This window comes from Myotis yumanensis, unplaced genomic scaffold (assembly GCF_028538775.1).
Source record: "Myotis yumanensis isolate MYYU_CA2020_CCGP unplaced genomic scaffold, mMyoYum1.0.hap1 SCAF_17, whole genome shotgun sequence".
In the NCBI taxonomy this organism is placed as follows: Eukaryota; Metazoa; Chordata; class Mammalia; order Chiroptera; family Vespertilionidae; genus Myotis; species Myotis yumanensis.
Window position 1 is genome coordinate 15498068 of NW_027223768.1, and position 19637 is coordinate 15517704.

Consider the following 19637-nt stretch of genomic DNA (forward strand, 5'->3'; position numbering starts at 1 on the left):
GTTAAAAGTGTTTCATTCATCCAGTCCCTTTAACCATGAGAGCTAAAACATTGACATTTTTCATCTGAACTTCTAATGGTTTACTTTGGAAAGTCAAAACTCTGAACTGTATGCAAGCTTTTGGGTCCATGTATATATTTTTCTGGAGGGGTTAGAAAGTCATTGTGCTATGAGTAAACAAGTTTATGAATTTTAATGTATGGATGGGTTATGGAGTTAAGAACAGAGATACCACAAGCAGAATATTTATACATTTATTTATAATGACATTATGGTCTAAATATTTACAACATATAGGAAACCAGAGGATACGTTTATACAAAGCCAGCCTGCAAAGTATTCAAATGTGCAAAAATGACAGTTCAGTATCTCAAACTACTGATTCAGCAGACTAGCTCCTTCACTTTCACACATTAATATTTGATACAAAAAAGTTCTTTTGGTAAAACTGTAATGCCAAGAAAAAGGACAAGTTGCCATTTCAGTCACTAAGTCCACCATCCTATTGGGAGCAGTCAAGTCTCTCTATTTTAGCTGCAACAGTTCTGAGAGAGACAGACCACTGTGTTTCATTTCTATGATAAATTCTGGCCAGCTTTTGTTCAAGTAGTTTTCTGACCCAGTTGAAGACAAGAGCTTAGAAGAGCAATAAAAACAGCAATGGCTATCTGAGACAAGTGTGCCTGAAGGTGCCAGCTTTGGATCATTCCCCAAAAAAGACACAATAAAAAAAATAACTTCATTTTCTCACCCAGGATCCAGCTATACCTGACAATTTTAAACTAGTGAAACAGCACTTGCCAAAACAGAAAGAACCCAAAAATGGAATAGGAGTGAGGAATCTGTAGATTTAGTACTGAAAGGAAAAGATGGTCTTAAAATCATTTCCCTACTAATAAATAGTAAGGCTTGGTTTGTAACAAGTTATTATCAAAATTGACCAAACAGTAGTAAAATACAAATAAAACTGTCTACATCAGAATAGGGGTTCTTCATTTGGAAAGGCCGGGCCAGGTCAAATGTATACAGGAATGACCCCAATGGAATGCTGCGTTGAACAGCACATTTCACCGAGTGTTAAATAAAAAAGCTTGAGACAAATTTGTGATCCCACATAAATTTTAACAGATGCTATGCCACTGAAGAAAAAAGGATATTTTAAAAAGAATGAAAGCCTTTTAAGAAAGGAGACACTGCACCTCTAACTTCTGCCAAGGTCCACGATGGTTCCCAGTACAGGCCAAAGTCTTGTTAAATCAAATGCATGCATTATTGCTAAAGAAGAGTCACCGAGGGTCAAAAAAGTCTGTTCCACTGTTTCCTACGGGGCCATCCAGAATGGCATCTGTTGTTTAGCTCGTGGTTGTGATGAAGGGAACTGATATCCCAAACTCCAGCCCTGTGGAAAGCTACTTGCATTTTTATGACCCCCGTGTTCCTCCTCTTCGTCAGATGAATCTGCAGCGTAAGCCACCAAGCCAAATCCCTTCTCTGTGGTTTTCATCTTCTTAACTGGATAATCTAGAATAGAGAAAAACAACCCAAACCCCATTCCCCGCCGAGAAAAAAGATAATACCATAAATTCGTTAATTAAAAAAAAAAAGATGTTAATTTTAAGTGGTTAGTTGGACGCCATTTTGAGGTCACAGGGTCAGTGGTCACCCAAATGCGTTGAAGGTCACACGAAAAACAGCACCAGCATCAGCAAATGTGAATCCACCAGAACCATGTAAGAAAACAGAGAAAGAAAAAAGAAACACACACACACAAAAAAAAAAAAGAAAAAAAAAAGAAAAAAGGAAAGTTAGCAAGGGCATCTTTTGAGGCCGATACTTCACCTTTTAAAGAGTTTAAAGAAAAGAAAAAAATTAATTTTCTTCTGTTCATTTTTATTAGGACTAAAGGGAAGGAACAAAAATGTTCCCATGTACCTCTACAGGATTTAAGAGTTCTGGGATACTAAGAAGCAACATTTTTTTATAATAGCCACAGGCTGACCATTCCCAACCAACAGAGCTATGACAGGAGACATGGCTCAGTTCCCAATACAAAAATATCAATCTTTAATTCTGTTTCAGATTACCTCCAAGTATTTAGATAACAAGGCAACAAAATTTTGAAATGACCTACCAATCATTAGTATTTCCTAGGGTTTTAATGTCACTGATGTTATGTATAAAATATAAGTCGACTGACTCTTTTCTAGACACACGTCGGTTGAAAATAAAATGCTGTGTAACTATATGCTGTCCGTATGAATAAAAAGAAAAGTTTTTTCATTAGATTGTAGAGGTTGGATTAAACACCTAAATGTATCGCACCTGAATGAACATCAGGTTAGAAAATTAATAGCTTAGCACCAGTCTTAGCCACTCCCTTAGTCCCCCCGTTATACCTTACTCACCATGGCTCCCTGTTAAGGTCCCAGACCCATTCCTTTCATCAGACTCTGTTTTTATTCCAGTCACTGGAAAGGCTGGTGGAGGCATCAACTGCCTGTTAAAAAAAAGGAAACACTCTTTCAGACAAATTCAATCAATTTTAAATTCTCCTATAGATAAGTAGGGGAATAACAATACAGTCTGCAGATAACCTTTCAAGTTCACATTAATTTCAACCTTCACGCTGTTTTCAAGTTGTAAGATTATGAGGCTTTGTCTACATCGCCAGGCCATGCCAAAAACAGAAGGAACTGTTATGGGAAGTGAGCTCCCTCGTATGAAGGTTAATAATGATACAGGGAGAATCCAAGCACTAGATGGCAGGCTTGACTCCCGTTCAAGTACCTCCATCCATGATCCTCGATTCTAAGCAGCAAAATGGCTTGATTGTGTAACTACTACCTACCCTTTAAAAAAAAAAATGGCCAAGATACAGGTACAATGAAAGTAAAGGAAGATGACTGAATAAGCAAGCATGGAATTATTCAAAGCTAAGTATAGCTGCCTCTAAGACTGGGGAAGTTATATCATTGTATTTTCCATTACTGCATCAGCTGCAACAGGAACTTGTTTGCCCAAGTGATTTCATTTCAGTATTAGAACATGGAAACTTGTAGCAATGATCATTATTTACACTAATGGTACAAATGACATATGAGTATCTATACTAATAAAAGGGTAATATGGTAATTAGACCGGGAGACCTTCCGGACAAAGCCATGGTGGCAGAGCCAAGGCAGAGGCGGTTAGGAGCGATCAGGCCAGGAGGGGAGGGCAGTTGGGGGTTAGCAGGCCTGCAGTGGGGGGCAGTTGGGAGCAATCAGGCCGGCAGTGGGGGGCAGTTGGGAGCAATCAGGCTGGCAGTGGGGGGCAGTTGGGAGCGAGCAGGCCGGTGGGGTGGGGACAGTTGGGGGCAAGCAGGCTGTTGAAAGGTGATCAGGCTGGCAGGGGGAGCAGTTGGGGGTGAGAAGGCCAACGGTGGAGGGGGGCAGTTGGGGGTGAGCAGGCAGGCAGACAGTGGTTAGGAGCGATCAGGCAGGCAGGCAGGCGAGCAGTTAGGAGCCAGCAGCCCCAGATTTCAAGAGGGGTATCCAACTGTGGGATCGGGCCTAAACCGGCAGACATCCCCTGAGGGGTCCCAGATTGGAGAGGGTGCAGGTCCACCCCACCCCCGTGCACGAGTTTCATGCACCGGGCCACTAGTATTCATGTAATTACGTTCCAACTAACTCACCTGTCCCTCTCTCGCTCTTTGCCTGAGGAACTTGCCGCCTTCGATCCTGCACCTTCAATCTCATTCTGACTGGAGAAGCCTGTACCTAAATTAGTCATATGAATGGGTCCATGCTATGAGCAGAAAAATACAGTGGCATTAGCAAATCTACAACTGCTGTATTGACTTTAGCTCCTTAATGTAACTGTCAAGTGCCTCATCTTTCTGGTAAATTGCAGTAAACTGCACTACATAGCTCCTTGGGATCTGGAGCATAACCATAGTCAGAGTAGAGATAATTTTTCTGTTGGGATGGTTAGGGATGTGGTGATTCATTATGTTATGTCTCTGTTTTCAACTACCCATAACTTAGACGGTTTGTACAAACCTGGTTATAAGCTATAAAAATATTTCAAAGTTTGTTTCAAAAGAATGCTTCAAGGATTCCAGCAAAAAGTAAAGATGCTTTTCCTGATAAAACAAAATTGCACCAAACTACATAATCTTAAAAAAAAACACATATCCTTAGTGAATGACTGTGTTTATAATTGTGTATATGCAGATTCACTGCATTTCTGACACTTTTGGTGGCGGGGGGGCATCGGAGAAAAAAAATCACCACCTTTTTTGGGGAGAGAAAGGAAATCAAAAACTGAAATCCAAGGTTTTAAATATAAACCACATATTGGTAGAATGAGCTTTCAGTGAGATGTGTAGGGAAATAAGAAGTATTAGAGGCTTGCAAGTGTATGAATAAGAGAAGTCCAGAATTCTACAGAATTCCTTCTAGATGCTAGTCAGAGACTTCTCTAGGTGGAAGGCTTTGTATGCCCAAGGACAAAACCCACTCAGAAGGAATCAACTATTGCTTTAAATTAATCCCCCAAGGATAAAACCTAATCTAAGTAGATTCCAGAAAATGGAAATCCTAGTACTGGGAGGACAGTTGATATAGATGTGAATTTATCTTTACTTAAAGGGAGAATACAGAATAAGATTAGGAAAGTAAGACAGGATATTTTATTTAACCTGGTATCCAAGAAGTCCAGATTCTCGTTCATCTGGTAGCTCCTCCGTGAATCTCCTCTTCTGTGCCTGGGTTTGAGTTGGGGTTGGGAGTGGGGGCTGGGGCTGGGGCTGGGGCTGAGGTGGGGGTTGGGGGCCGGCAGGCAAGGCAGGTTTGACAGGAGTAGCAGGAATAAAAGGCCCACTCATCGGACTCTGGGACAAAAACAAACCAAGTGGGGGGAAAAGTGTGAGAATCCCTAACTAATGAAGAAGTAAACAATGAAACAATGATTATAATATACTTTAATGATCAGGAGGTAGCACATGAATCTTTCACCTTCTGGTACTTAAGTTTCCTTCATGTATAATTTTTAAAAATATGTTTTTATTGATTTTAGAGAGAGAGAGGGAGAGGGATAGAAACACCAATCGGCTGCCTCCTACATGCCCTATCCTGGGGAGCATGCCCAAAACCTGGGCATGTGCCCTGACTGGAAATAGATCTGGTGACCTCTTAGTTCATGGGTCTACACTCAACCACTGAGCCACACCAGCCGGGCCCTTCATGTATAATTTGCTAACAGTATTACCTAGCCTTCCCACCTTCATGGTAGAGAAACATGAAATTGATAATCGCTACAGCTTTAAACTCTCAGGTAAACCTGTTGTGCATTTGAGCTATTAGGAGCAAACATGACCTTTAACAAAAACTCCAGCCACTTGCTTAGTTCAGAAGTTACCAAACAACAACACTCTTACTGCCCTTGCTGGTTTTGCTCAGTGGATAGAGCATTGGCATGTGGACTGAAGGGTCTCAGGTTCCATTCTGGTCAAGGGCACATGCTCAAATTGCGGCAGGTGTGGCTCAGTGGTTGAGCATCAACCAATTAACCAGGAGGTCATGGTTCGATTTCCAGTCAGGGCACATGCTGGAGTTGCAAGCTTGATCCCCAGCAGATCAATGATTCTCTCTCATCATTGATTCTGTTTCTCTCTTCCCCCACCCCCTCTTTCCTCTCTGAAATCAATAAAATTATATTTAAAAAAAAGGAAACATCAATGATGAGAATCATTGATCAGCTGCCTCCTGCATACCCCTGACTGGGGATTGAGCCCATAACCGGGGCATGTGCCCTTGACAGGAATCGAACCCGGGACCCTTCAGGCTGTAGGCTGATGCTCTATCCATGGAGCCAAACCAACTAGGGCAGATTTCTTTCTTTCTTTTTTTTTAAGTGAGAGAAGATGGGAAAGGAAGAGAAACATTGATGTGAGAGGGAAACATAGATAGGCTGCCTCTGGTACCCACCCTGGCCTGGAATCAAACTGGCGACCTTTTGGTACATGGGACACGCTCCAACCAATTGAGCCACACTGGCCAGGGCTACTCCCATTCTATATAGAAAGAAAACCAAAGCCTCGATAGGTTATATTATATCCCAACACCACACAACTCAAACGTGGGAAAGCATATCTATCTCTAAACCCCAACTGTTAATCACTCTGCTATACTGCTTTCTAATTACAACAGAGTGTGGCTCAAAGCTGGAGAACTATATAGCTCTGCCTAAATATAAAAGGTAAAACAATTATGACCAGAGACCACAACAGAATTTAGTCCAGAAGTCCTTTGTCTCATACTGTACAACCCTCTTCAGTGCTGACAGCCCACAGGCAAGGAGGCTGGGCAATGGTTCGAGGCAGCAATTTACTCTGGCATGGGTCCACTATGAGAAGCCCACGGAGAAGGGCCCACCATAAATCCATTACCATGCTCTCTCATTAGTCTCTCCCCTGCCTCTAAGAATGATGTATAGAATGAATCTAGATGAGCTAACTGACTACTTCTTTCCTAAAATTCTAGTTTCTTACAGTTTGAGAAATAAATACCAGCACTTATAATCCTTATGTTTGGCAAGTTCCCATATATCTTGGCCTAGGAACAGCTGTATATGAGAGTTCTAAGATTAGTAATTCCATTCCAATCATCTAGAGATGTAGTATAGACCAGTCCCTTTCTCCTTGAGCGCTTTTAAACTATATAAAGCCAGGGTGCAGGCACATGATGGCCCACAGTATGGCACACTATGATTCTGGCCTGCTACCTATTTTTGTCAATCAAGTGTGACTGGCATACGGACATGCGTGTTTGTTTGGTACTGTCTGCAGCTGCTTTTGCGCAACAACAGCAGGGCTACAGTAGTTGTGACAGCGACCACGTGGCTTACAAAGCCTAAAATATTTAGCATCAGGTACTTTGTAGAAAGTTCACTGACACCTGCTCTAAACAACTATAAGGTGGCAAGGCTCATGAAACTGTGAACTTCAAGATGAACAGACACCTGTACACATTATTCCAAAGTACTCAGGTAGTTTGTTGGTGGGAAGAGAGGAAGAAGATACTAGAGCCCTGGCTGGGTAGCTTAGTTGGTTAGAGTGTCATCCCGATACACCAAGGTTGCAGGTTCGATCCCCGGTTACAGCACATACAGAATCAATCAATAGCTTTGGCCAGTGTGGCTCAGGTTAGAGCAGGGGTGGGCAAACTTTTTGACTCGAGGGCCACAATGGGTTCTTAAACTGGACCGGAGGGCCGGAACAAAAGCATGGATGGAGTGTTTGTGTGAACTAATATAAATTCAAAGTAAACATCATTACATAAAAGGGTACGGTCTTTTTTTTTTTTAGTTTTATTCATTTCAAACGGGCCGGATCCGGCCCGCGGGCCGTAGTTTGCCCACGGCTGGGTTAGAGCATTGGTTCTCACACCAAAGGGTCTCGGGTTCGATCCCCAGTAAAAGCACATACCTGGGTTGCAGGTTTGATTCCCAGCCTCGGTAGGAGTGAATGCAGGAGACAACCAGGCACACGGGTTCAAGAGGCAACCCTTCAATGTGTCTCTTCCACACCAATGTTTCTCTCTCGTTCTCTCTTCTTTTCTCCCTTCCTCCCTTTCACTTTCCCTCTCTCTCCCCCTCCCCACTCCCTTCCAGTCTCTCTAAAAATCAAATGAAAATACATCCTCAGGTAAGGATTAACAATAGCTACAAAAAAGCCTTTTAATTTTAAAGTATTTTAAATTAAAAAAGAATCAACCAATAAATGCATAAATAAGTGGAACAAAATTGATGTTTCTAATTTTTAAAAAATTTAAAAATAGGAAAACAGTATTTCATATTACATACAATTTCTGAATAAAATCACCACTTTTCCACTCTTTCTCTGCCCCAATTTTTTCTAATTCAATGGTATCATTTCATATTCTGACATCTTACCTGCCCAGTGCTAGCTGGAGGCTGCACTTGTGTTATCGGGTATTGTGTAGGCACAGGTGGGACTCCAGTAGGTAATGCTGGCAAGACTCCAGGTGCCAATGAAACAGCTGGTGGCACTATGCTTGGAACTCCATAGGGAGGCTGAATTGGCTGCTGAGGAGGGGGAACAACAGGGTAACCAGACTGATAGCCATTGGATGGATAATATGGTGGTTGAGGAGGGACACTACTTATAGCAGAGGGTTGTGTATAGCCTGAAGGGGAAGAAAAAAAGTGTTTAATCAGCTGCAGCAGAATGAGACATTTTAGCTGAATATTAAACTTAATCTTCAGGGAAGAAAAATACTGAGGCTCAACTGGCTTTCCAAATTACCCTAAGTTGAAGGGAACACTATTAGTGCCCTGGCACAATTAGTCTAGCCTCATGTATCAATATTTTATTCATAAATATCACTAGCAAAATATTTTACAGTTAAATACTTTAAGACATACACACCTGGTAAAGGTACAGCAGTATTAATCTGATTCACAAATCTAGAGTATTCGGCATGAACCTGAAAGAGAAGGGAAAACAAATATGTACTATAGATTCAAAATCCCATACTGAAATAGCTTCTGAAGAAGAAATGCATGCCAACTGTGCCCCTGGCTAGGGAAATATGACTTCCTTAAAAAGAATGTTAGTTGCTAGAATGGCGTAATGGTTTGAATAGTGTCATGTGTGTCCCTCCCCACCCCCACCCCCACATATTCATGTCTGCCTGTAACTCAGAATATGACCTTATTTGGAAACAAGGTATTTGCTTGGAGGTTGTTAAAATGAAGTCAAACTGGATTAGAGCAAGCCCTAAATCCAAAGACTGCTACCCTTAGCAGAGGAGATAAGAACGGAGTTATGCTGACACAAGGCAAAGAATGCCAAGGGCTACAGATGATCACAAGAAGCTAGGAGGGAGATGTGGGATGGATTCTCCCACAAAGCTTTCAGGAGGAACCAACCTACCCCACACCTCAATTCTGGACTTCTGGCTCCCTGAACTATGAAAGAATACATTTCTGTTGTTTGAATTTTGTTGTGGTAATTTTGTGTGGCAGCCTAGGAAACTAACACAGGTGGGGAAAATAGCTAAGACACAGTCTAAAATGGCAGTAGCTGTTCTGAGTATGAGACAGACAAATATAACTCACTGTTTGCAAGAGATTCTCACAGAGCTTCTTGGCAGCAGCAAGGCCTTCTGGTTTGGGATGACTGCAAAAAATTAACAACCAAGAATTCAAAAGGAAGAAAAATAAAGGATATAGGATTCTGTTTTCACTTTATATGCTGCTTTATACACTTAATATATTCAATGCAGCACAAATCTAAGCTTCTGAAAACCACTAAATAGGGACCCAAAATAATGTTATAAGTCCTTTAAGGTACAACTAGTATTATTACCATATTATTTTATTGGTCTTTCTCTGAGTAATAGTACTTCGTGATAAAAAGAAAAGACATTTAAAAATACTGTGATAGGTTTAAGTCAAAGTTATTGTAGGCTCATGACAGCTCATTTTAGGATCATAGACTTGTATAAAATCCAAGGAGTTGAATACTAAAAAAGATAACCTATCTCCTAATCCAACAATTTTTATTAGCTAATTATAAAGTGATTACGCCTGGTATTTACCTAAGTTCCTTCACGTTACTACTTATTAAGCCCATTTTTCTCTTCCTCCTTCTGAATCACTGCTGTCTGTACTGCTAAGTTAACAAGGATTTAAATGTTCTCAGCTCCATCCATACCTGATGTAAATATACATAGGTTCAAAAGCTTCTCGGCCAGATGCTGGCTCAATGCACCCTGAACCCTTGCCTCGTAGAAAGACTTTGGCACCCGTTTCAATCTGAATATGTTGCAAATAGGAGCAGCCTGGACCCTCCACTTTCTCTTTGACATTAAAAGTGGGCACAGCATGTTCCAGACCCACAAATAATTTATCTTGAACATAATGCATCTGTAGAGGAACAGAAAGATCAGGTTAAACAGAGAATACAAAGTTAAACCCAAACCATGGAAATCATTATACAAAATATTTTCATTCTCCAGATACATTTACTTACTTCCAGAATAAGGATCCCCTATCATTTCTATCAAAATGGCATTAAAATAAACCTTATCAGGTAGCTTAATTTAAATGAGAACTACAGTCCACATACCTACCTCTCTGCAGCAAAACCTATCTAAGAGGTGAAAACCCCAATTCAATCCTGAATAAGCATTCCTAGTTCCTCTCAACTGATATATGTTAAGAAATTATAGCAAAGACAGTTTCCTGTAAAACTGGAGTAGAATGTTGGGTAGTGCAGTCAGCCCTGTGATATTCTCCAATAAGGGCTGCTCTCTCCAACCCTTTTTTTTAGGAGGATTGTATCAGCAGAGTCTTACTTCATCAGACTCAGCCTTCTTAGTCCTCCAGCTGCCATCAGGTTTACAAGTATAAATTCAAACCACTAATTTTAAACGTACAATGTGCATACTCTTTCATCTATCAAAAGCCCCTTTCTAGAATATGTCAGAAAGAAGAGCTGTGTGCTCAAATGTTCACTACTACATCTTGGACACCTAAATGGTCCATTAATCTGATATCAATAATGGTAACTTTCAGGATTTTACTTCTTTCTTCATACTTTCTGTATTCTTTGGCATATATCATTTTTATAGAAATGACAAAGCTGTTAATGATCTCTCCACAAAACATACCCCTGACTGGAAGGGAGGCTTCTGGCTAACGGCTGGAGACAGCTGCGTAATGGGCGCTGGTTGGTGATAGACCGTGACTGTCGCACCATTAAAAGTTGGACTTGTCCCCGTGGCAGCTTTCACCACCCCATTGGTAATAATTTCTTTGATTCGGTTTACAGCTCCTAGGGAAAAGCACAGAGAGTAAGATACTATACCAAAGAACTGAATGAACTATTACCCAATGATAAATACAGGCCAATACTTAATTATCTGAGTATTAATCCATTTTATAGGTGACCCAAATGTCTAGCTCCCAACCTTTCTAAACCCCTATGTACATTCCTGAGTACTTCATAAATAATATTACACACATCCCTGTACTTTGCTTTTCACAAAAAGTGATATGTGAGCCAAAAACATTACTTACTGTCCACTAATTCCCGTGTCTGGCCCTGAACATGAAGATATAATGGACGATCCCTATAAAGAGAAATATAAAATGATGATCCCAAACTGGTAATAACCAAAGAAAGAGCTAAATGAGTCACCAAAACTAATTTGTAACATTTAAAGCTTCCAAATAAGTGAAAGGAACTATACAGCACATGGAAACGGCTATTGCTAATTTCTAAGAGCATGGTTTAACAGTGGAGGAATAATTAAGTCAATGTTAAAGATGTTGTTTTGTCCTGGCCAGGTGGCTCACTTGGTTGGAGTGTTGTCCATACATCAAAAGGTTGCGAGTTCGATTCCCAATCAGGGCACATACCTAGGTTGTGGGTTTGATTCCCAGCTGGCGCATGTACAGGAGGCAACCAATAAATGTTTCTCACATCGATGGCTCTTTCTTTTCCCCTCTCTAAAAATCAATAAAAACCAATCCTCAGGTGAGGATTAAAAAACTAAAATTGAATACTGGAAAAGATGAAACTAAACTAAGATGAAATCTTTATAGATAACCTACAACTTATAATCATCAGAGCCATTAAGGAGTCTTGATAAAAAAAATTGTCTAGCCCTGGCTGGGTTTCTCAGTGGTTAGAACAGGGGTTGGGGAACCTTTTTTCTGCCAAGGACCATTTGGATATTTATAACATCATTCATAGGCCATACAAAATGATCAACTTAAAAATCAGCCTGCTGTATTTGGTTAAACATTTAATTAACTCACTCCTAATGCCTTGGCAGGGCCAGACCGAATGATTTCACAAGCCTCAGACCAACATTCCCCACCCGTATTAGAGCGTCCACTAGGGGACCAAACGGTATTGGGTTGGATTCCCAGTCAAGGGCACATACTTCAGTTTCAGGTTTGAGTGTGTGTGTGTGTGTCTCCCTCCCTCCCTTCCACTCTCTAAAAATCAATGGAAAAAATATCCTCAGGTGAGGATTAAATTATTTTTTAACTTTAAAATAGATTACAACAAAGTATGAACTCATTTGTTAGGGGAAATATGTCCATAAAAAACAGTTTACAAGTATCACATTAAGTGCTAACAATTATTATCTTCTTTTACACTTTTGCATAATTTGTTGTCTTCAATAAAGACACTGTGAAATTTAAAAAAAACATAGCACAATAGAAAAAGAATAATTGCAACACTTCTTGTATCTATTGAAGATGTCCTGAATTCTGCAATAAAGCATATATACATATACATAGGTATATATCTATTAACCAAAGTAGCTACTGCATAAACTACTAATCAAGCACTTACATATACTCCCTAAGAATAAAATATATTAAGCTAATGTGAGTCATATACCCAGCCCTTCCCCAAAGTAGAGGATATGCATACACACCCGGGTCCTACTTTGGCCTTCTCCTCAGTGGTCATGAACCTCCCTCGAGTTGACACTGCAGCCCCACTAAGTCGGCTGATCTAAAAAGGAAATTTTCTATTAAAAAGATGATGTGGCAATTGATTTATTTCAATGAAAGGTAGCAGGATAGATTTTCCCCATACATCCATTCCATCAATAAGGTAGAAATGAGTTATCTCTGCTATCTGAAAATCTAGTTCCATTGTTTCTTACTCAGACCACCCCAGGGAATTCACACATAGCTATTTTTTTTTGCCATCACTAAGAAGTTCCTCTGCAGTTAAATCAAACGCAACTCTAACTTTGGAGAGTATGACCCAAATACACTAATAAATATCTGATTCATGCCTGTCCTTATTTAGCAGTTTTATTTTTCTAAAACCACATCCACCCACATTCCCCAAAGCCCAACATCTCCACACCTCGTCTTGAGTTTGTCCTCGAGTCAGCAAGTTCCTACATGTGAGAGGCACGTCATTGATCTCTACTTCAGCTACCACCAGGTCATCCTTGCTTTTACTGCTAGTTAAGCCTTTTCCAGGGGCCTGAAGCTACAAAAAGAGAAATTAGATTAAAAAGTTTACATGATGAAATATCTTCTCAATGCCCAATTCAAAAATATACCTTCCCAAATCCCCCTTTACCTGCCTACAAACATACTTGGAAACATTCTCTGGTCATTCTTCATGAATGAAATAACATGCAAATAAAACCTCACTATTGTTGACCTGTGAACCAAAAGGTCATGGTTTGATTCCTGCTCAGGGCACATGCCCAGGTTTCAGGATCGACTCCCAGTGGGGGCATGCAGGAGGCAGCTGATCAATGATTCTCAACATTGATGTTTCTCTCTTCCTCTCCCTTCCTCTCTGAAATCAACAAAAATATATTTTAAAAATAAAATTTTAAAAACCTCACTGAAATGATACCAAGTACAATCAGTTTACTTGAAGGCTGCCATCAGATTTCTCTATCATCTTGGCCATATGTGCATTTTTATGACCATGTAATCACAGAAACTCTATGAATTAGAAGGGCCAAGTCATGATGCTTTGCAGTTCAATTAGCTAACCATGTGTGTAAATACAGGGTAGAGCTCAACACACAATTCACAATAAGTAACTCATATACCACACCTGTGTAATGGGAAGTAGCCTTTGTGTAAGGCTTTTAAGTGTTAACACTATGGTCACAACATATCAAATTCAATAATTGCATCTTTCAATATCAAAACCCTTAAATTGGCCCTGGCCAGTGTGGCTCAGTTGGTTGGAGCGTCTTCCTGTACACCAAAAGGTGGTGGATTTGATTCCCGGTCAGAGCACACAGCCAGACTGTGGGTTCCATCCCTAATGCGGACGAGTGTGGGAGGCAACCAATCAATGTTTCTCTCTCTTTCTCTTCTCTCTCCCTTCTTCTAAAATCAATTTAAAAAACAACAACCCTTAAATTGTATCTAATTAACATTCCACCCCATTACTCTCTAAGGAAGAGTGGGTAAAAAGCCAAATAAGATCCTAAAATCTGGAGACACATTAAATAGACACAATACATATCTCCTTACCTTTGTTTAGCCCTCTTCAGCATGCATTATACATCTTATCTCACTGAATCCTTATGGCAGGCATATCAGTATTGTCCAACAGAACTTTGTGTGATGATGTAAGTGTCCTCTAGCTCAGCCGTCGCCAACCGGTGGTCCATGGACCACTGTGGTCCGTGAGGTCCGAAAGGTTGGCAACCGCTGCTCTAGCTGACAGTGCAAAATGGTTGCCACTAGCCACGTATCTACTGAGCACCTGGAATGTAACTAATGTGACCAAGAAACTGACTTTTATATTTTATTTTTAATTCAAATCTTTAGTCACATGAGGCTAGTGATTATGGGACCAGACTTAACAGATATATATATATACATATATATATATATATATATATAACTATGAAACCAACCCCATTACAGATGAGGAAACTGAGGCTCGTCTATCAAAGCCACCCAACCAGTAGCTGAGGATTCTGGGATTTAAACCTAGGTATTCTGATTCTAAATTCAGTATTTATGCACCATGCTGCCTCTTGCTGAGTTCATTTACCATTTTAAAAATTACTTGTTAGAGAAAAAACGAGTCTAAATGATTAACAACAGTATTAAGAATTTTAATATTCATGGAGCATTCCTTCTTCATCAGTGTTCTTTTAATATTTCCTTGTAGACCTTAGAAATGGACAGTTAACTCATACAATCTTTGCAAACCATTAATATAAAATGAGTAATAAACTTCTAAGTCATTAAAATTTCTCACCAGTTCTGCAGAACTTGAATATTTAAGTATCCAGACAGGTTATGGCCTACTAATAAACATTCTGTTAACGTTATCTACTGATAAATTAGAAGGCTAACAAATATCATTTTCTTTTTTCCAGCTTTATTGAGGTATAATTAAAAAATAAAAATTGTATATATTTAAGATGTACAACTTGTTGTTTTACTATATGTATACATTGTGAAATAGTCACCACAAACATGCTAATTAACAAATCCATAACCTCACATTCATTGCATTTTCAAATACAGAACTCAACTCTTCACAAGGATGGCAACTTTAAGCCAAAAAAAGTTTTAAAAATTGTTATTCTAATGGAATGGGCTGCCTTGGAATATACTGAACTCTACAACTCTAGAGGCTTTCAAGCAAAAGCTAAACATCCAATTGTCTGAGGCGACTCTGAAGTAGACATACGTCTGTGCCAACCACTTACATAGATTTTGGACAAGTTCCTTTACATTCATGAGCCTAATTTTCCTCACCTATAAACTGGTGACAATAATTCATTTCATAGAAATGCTGTAAGGATTTCTTTTAAGTGCAAAGCATGCATTCTGGCAATACAAACACAGTCGCTATATACTCATTATCCTATAGGAAAATTCTTGCATTCTATGGCAATCAAGTTAAAGGTTTCCAAGTTCAGATCCATTCTAGCTGCAAGGGAGTTTATAAAATGTTCAAATAATTTCCTCAATTGTGTGAAGACAACAAAACCATATATATATATATATATATATATATATATATATACACACACACACACACACACACACACATATAAATAAATAAATAAATTCTTTTATTTCTTGTGTAATTGCACTTTGGTTAAAAAGTTGAATCTAACCCGATACACCAAGATTGTGGGTTTGATCCCTGGTCAGGGTGAACATACAAGAATCAACCAGTGAATGCATAAATAAGTGGAACAACAAATAGAGGTTTCTTTCTTTCCCCCTTCCTCTCTCTAAAACAGCGGTTCTCAACCTGTGGGTCACGACCCCTTTGGGGGTTGAACGACCCTTTCACAGGGGTCGCCAAAGAACATCAGAAAACGCATATATAATTACATATTGTCTTTGTGATTAATCACTATGCTTTAATTGTGTTCAATTTGTAACAATGAAATTGGGGATCACCACAACATGAGGAACTGTATTAAAGGGTCGCGGCATTAGGAAGGTTGAGAACCACTGCTCTAAAATCAGTAAATGAAAGAAAGAATTTTAAAAAGTTGAATCTGTAGATTATTAGAGACATCTGAAAGTTCACTTGATTTATTTGAACTCCTTTGACTTTAGGGAAAATGCACATGTATCAAAAAGCATATTACATCCCTGCTTTACATGATTAAACTTAAGCTGAACTAAGTGAACACAGGCCAAACAAGCGATTTGGTCCATAAATGTAATCAACCCAACCAAAGCTGCCTCGTCAAAACAAATGACAAAACTTCTGATACATTCCAAAACTAAGTGACCTTTAAGTTACCGTATCCCTGTTTTCTCCCTCATTAATACAAATGACTGTGAGATTACAGGATTACAAAAAACCCTCTTAAAATTGCAATTAGCAGAGTCCCTTCAACTTCAAATACCTTCTCAGCAGCATTCTGGGTTGGTTTCAGCTTCCCTTTGGCCATGAGCATGGCATTGATCTTGGCAGCCACAGCGGCAGCGGCATCTAAGGCTCCAGAGGGAGCAGCTGTGGTGCCCCCAGGACTTCCCCCACTGCTGGCCACCTCCCCACCTGGGACCGCCGGTGGGAGGAAGAGAAGGGGGGCTGGAGCTGGTTGGTCCCATTTGCTGCGGCGCCTACAATAAGTAAAAGGAAAATAATAGCCCCCCCGCCAAAAAGCTTTCACTTACAGTATACTATTTTTCCCTTGCTGTGCCTTGGCACCCCATTTTCCCTCTATCACGTTCCCTTGACACCTTCGAATCTCCTATCAGGGCTTCAGATTATCATCTTAAATAGACAATTACTGCATGATTTTCCCCAAATGCTCACTTCTTTCAACCCTTTTCCAGAATCTACTTCCTTTCTCTTCCGTCATTCCCATCAAAAGACTTCACTCTGTCCCACAAGCCCTCGTTTTCGCCTTCCCCTCGGCCCGCACTCCCAAAAGTCCCTGCTTTCCTCTCCCCTCTGATCCCCGCCGGCCTTTTTCCGGGGCCCCAGGCCTGCTCACCACCCTTCCCAACAATCCGGCCCCCCGATAGTACACTCCCACTTCAGCGCCCCTCTACCCACACGCAGCTCCCCAGGGGCCCCCCCGCCTCTCCCGCGCCCCCCGCTCGCCGCGATTCCCTCGCCCGCGAAGCCTTACCCGCCGGCTCCAGGATGTGTCGCGCTCCCCGCGGACATGGCGACCGGCTCGGCTCAACCACCCGCCAACTATCCCACAACCACCCTCCCGTCACTTCCGCCCCCAACGCCCTTACGCACAGTCTCTTCCGGTCGTGAGGCCAAGAAGTTCCGGTTAAAACGCCTATTCCGATTGGACTCTCGCGGATCTCCAGGCGTCTGGCATTAGCCGAGGCTGGGAGGGTGTGACCTTCTTGTCGGGCCTTGCCCCTGAGAAAGATGGTTACTGATCCTCGCATTAAAGCGGAATTAGCGCGGGGAGAATCGATCTTTGTTGTGGGCGAATTGGTAACCTACACGATAATACGCACGAGTCTGGGCATTACGCCGATTTCCCCCCAAACTGAGCCGCTAGTGGGGAAGAGCTTTCTCGAGGTCTTTTGCCCACTTCACGTTTCAGTTACCTTATTTAGGAAACGGAAATTGATTCGTCCTAAAGGTCACTGGAAGAATTTATGGTTTTTTGTGTTTTGGTGTTTTTGTTTGTTTCTTTTCCGGGAGCCAAGCACTGTTTTAAGAGGAGGACATAGATAAAGCGGAAAACTACGGGTCCTGCCTTTCTAGCACAATGTGGCGGGCAGGCACGCAGACAGGTGCGTATGGCGAGGTGGTATCATCACCTGTGAAGAAGGTGAAGTGCTCGACTTGAAGTATTTGAAAGAAATGGAAGCTGAACATCTGAGTCGGGGCGGAGAAGTGGTAATAGGTTATGAAACCCTGTTCTGCTCTTAAGGTTGAACTGGCCTGAGTGTGGGGGCCAGATCCTGCAAGGCCTTGAAGGCCAACTGGGAAGTCAGAGTTGATGTTGGAAGCCAGAGATTTCCAACATGCGGGTACCTTGGAGCTGCAAGGAGTCTCTAGCTCACATAAATATAATACAGCACTATTTTTCAAATAAGTTTGCATTCTGATTGGATTAATAGAATACAAATTCATTTAAAAAGTCAAATTTGTAGTGTTTCCCATTCAGCATTTAATAAGTTTTCCCTTCGTACACATGCCACCTATATTGGATGTGAAATATATATATTTCTGCTTTCTTTTCTGTTGCACTGATCTATTTGCTTTGCTATGGTGTCTTTATTACAGTAATTCCATGTGTATGTATATTTTTAAAATATGTTTTTATTTATTTTAGAGAGAGGAATAGAGAGGGAGAGAGAGAGATAGAAACATCACCTATAAGAAAGAAACATCAATAGGCTTTCTGCTGCACACCCCCTACTTGGGATCCAGCCCTCAACCCAGGCATGTGCCCTGAGCAGGAATCCAACCAGCCAGTTCCTGGTGCATGGGATGATGCTCAACCAACTGCGCCACACCAGCTGGGCCCATGTATATTTTAATATCTGTTCGGGCGAGCCGATTCTCATTCTACATTTTCTGCTTACAGGTGTATTTTTTTCCAAGTGAATTTTATTTATTTTTAAAATAACTATATAAATTTCAAATGTACAACATAATTCAATATCTGTGTACTGTATTGCATGTTCACTACCAACAGTCTAGTTTCCTTCCATTGACATATATTTGACCCCTTTACTCAATTTGTCCTGCCCCTAACCCCCCAAGTGAATTTTAGATTAAACAACATTGTTTTTCCTTTGCCTTGTCTTCCCAAAACACAGGGCTGTTGGGATTCTGATTGTAATTCATGAACCATAAAATCTTCCCTTTTTAAAAGGGTACTTTAAGTGTACAATTTAGTGCCTTTTTGTGTATTCACAAAGTTGTGCCGCCATGACCAGTATCTAATTCCAGATCATTTCCATCACCCCTAAAGCAATCCTGCATCCATTAACAGTTACTTTCCATTTTCCTCTCCTGTCAGCCACCATCAACCACTAATCTACTTTCTGTCTCCATGGGTTTGTTGATTCTGGGCATTTCATATCAATGGAATCATATATGATCTTTGTGTCTGGCTTCTTAGAATGTTTTCAAGGTATCAGTGCTTTGTAGTTTTCAGTTTGCCAACAATCCACACCTTTTTGTCAGATTTATCCCTAAGATTTTTCTTTTTGATGCTCTGCCACTTTTTTAAATAGATGTATATATTTTTATTGATTTCAGAGAGGAAGGGAGAGGGAGAGAGAGAGAAACATCAATGATGAGAGAGAAACATGGATCACTGCCTCCTGCACGCCCCACACTGGGGATTGAGCCTGCAGCCTGGGCATGTGCCCTGACTGGGAATCCAACCGTGACCTCCTGGTTCATCGGTCAACGCTCAACCACTGAGCCATGCCAGCCGGGCTGGACTAGATTATCTTAAAGATCCTACCATCCATCTCAAAAGTTTATTATATTTTATGAGGTGAGGGACCTTATTTTATAATTTTTATCTTCCCACCACCTAGCACAGTGCCTAGCACATAGTAACAGTTTGGGAAATGTTGTGATTAACACACGAATGAATGAATAATGCAAAGGAGGGAAGGAAGGGAGGGAGAGA

The 19637-nt window shown here is 40.7% G+C and overlaps 1 protein-coding gene and 2 non-coding genes across 4 annotated transcripts; all 3 read right to left on the reverse strand.

Annotated features, from left to right (window-relative positions):
• Positions 1-240: 240 nt before the first annotated feature.
• On the reverse strand, positions 241-17227 carry KHDC4 (KH domain containing 4, pre-mRNA splicing factor). 2 transcript variants are annotated; one of them, XM_070396733.1, is made up of 14 exons: positions 17145-17227; positions 16413-16629; positions 12911-13039; positions 12468-12547; positions 11092-11144; positions 10683-10846; positions 9725-9936; positions 9127-9187; positions 8435-8492; positions 7939-8192; positions 4685-4876; positions 3677-3789; positions 2406-2497; positions 241-1521 (listed from the first exon to the last, which is right to left on the reverse strand). In XM_070396733.1, exons 1-14 carry the CDS (start codon positions 17180-17182, stop codon positions 1322-1324), a joined length of 1863 nt encoding a protein of 620 aa, XP_070252834.1. In that variant the 5' UTR covers positions 17183-17227; the 3' UTR covers positions 241-1321. The 2 variants fall into 2 exon arrangements, with proteins under 2 accessions (XP_070252834.1, XP_070252835.1); XM_070396734.1 differs by lacking the exon at positions 241-1521 and having other exon boundaries at positions 3677-3761.
• Positions 6302-6438, reverse strand: LOC138996485 (small nucleolar RNA SNORA42/SNORA80 family). The gene has a single exon (XR_011468779.1). It is a non-coding gene; the product is annotated as a small nucleolar RNA SNORA42/SNORA80 family (small nucleolar RNA).
• LOC138996490 (small Cajal body-specific RNA 4) lies at positions 10271-10399 on the reverse strand. Its single transcript, XR_011468784.1, has one exon. It is a non-coding gene; the product is annotated as a small Cajal body-specific RNA 4 (non-coding RNA).
• Positions 17228-19637: the final 2410 nt, after the last annotated feature.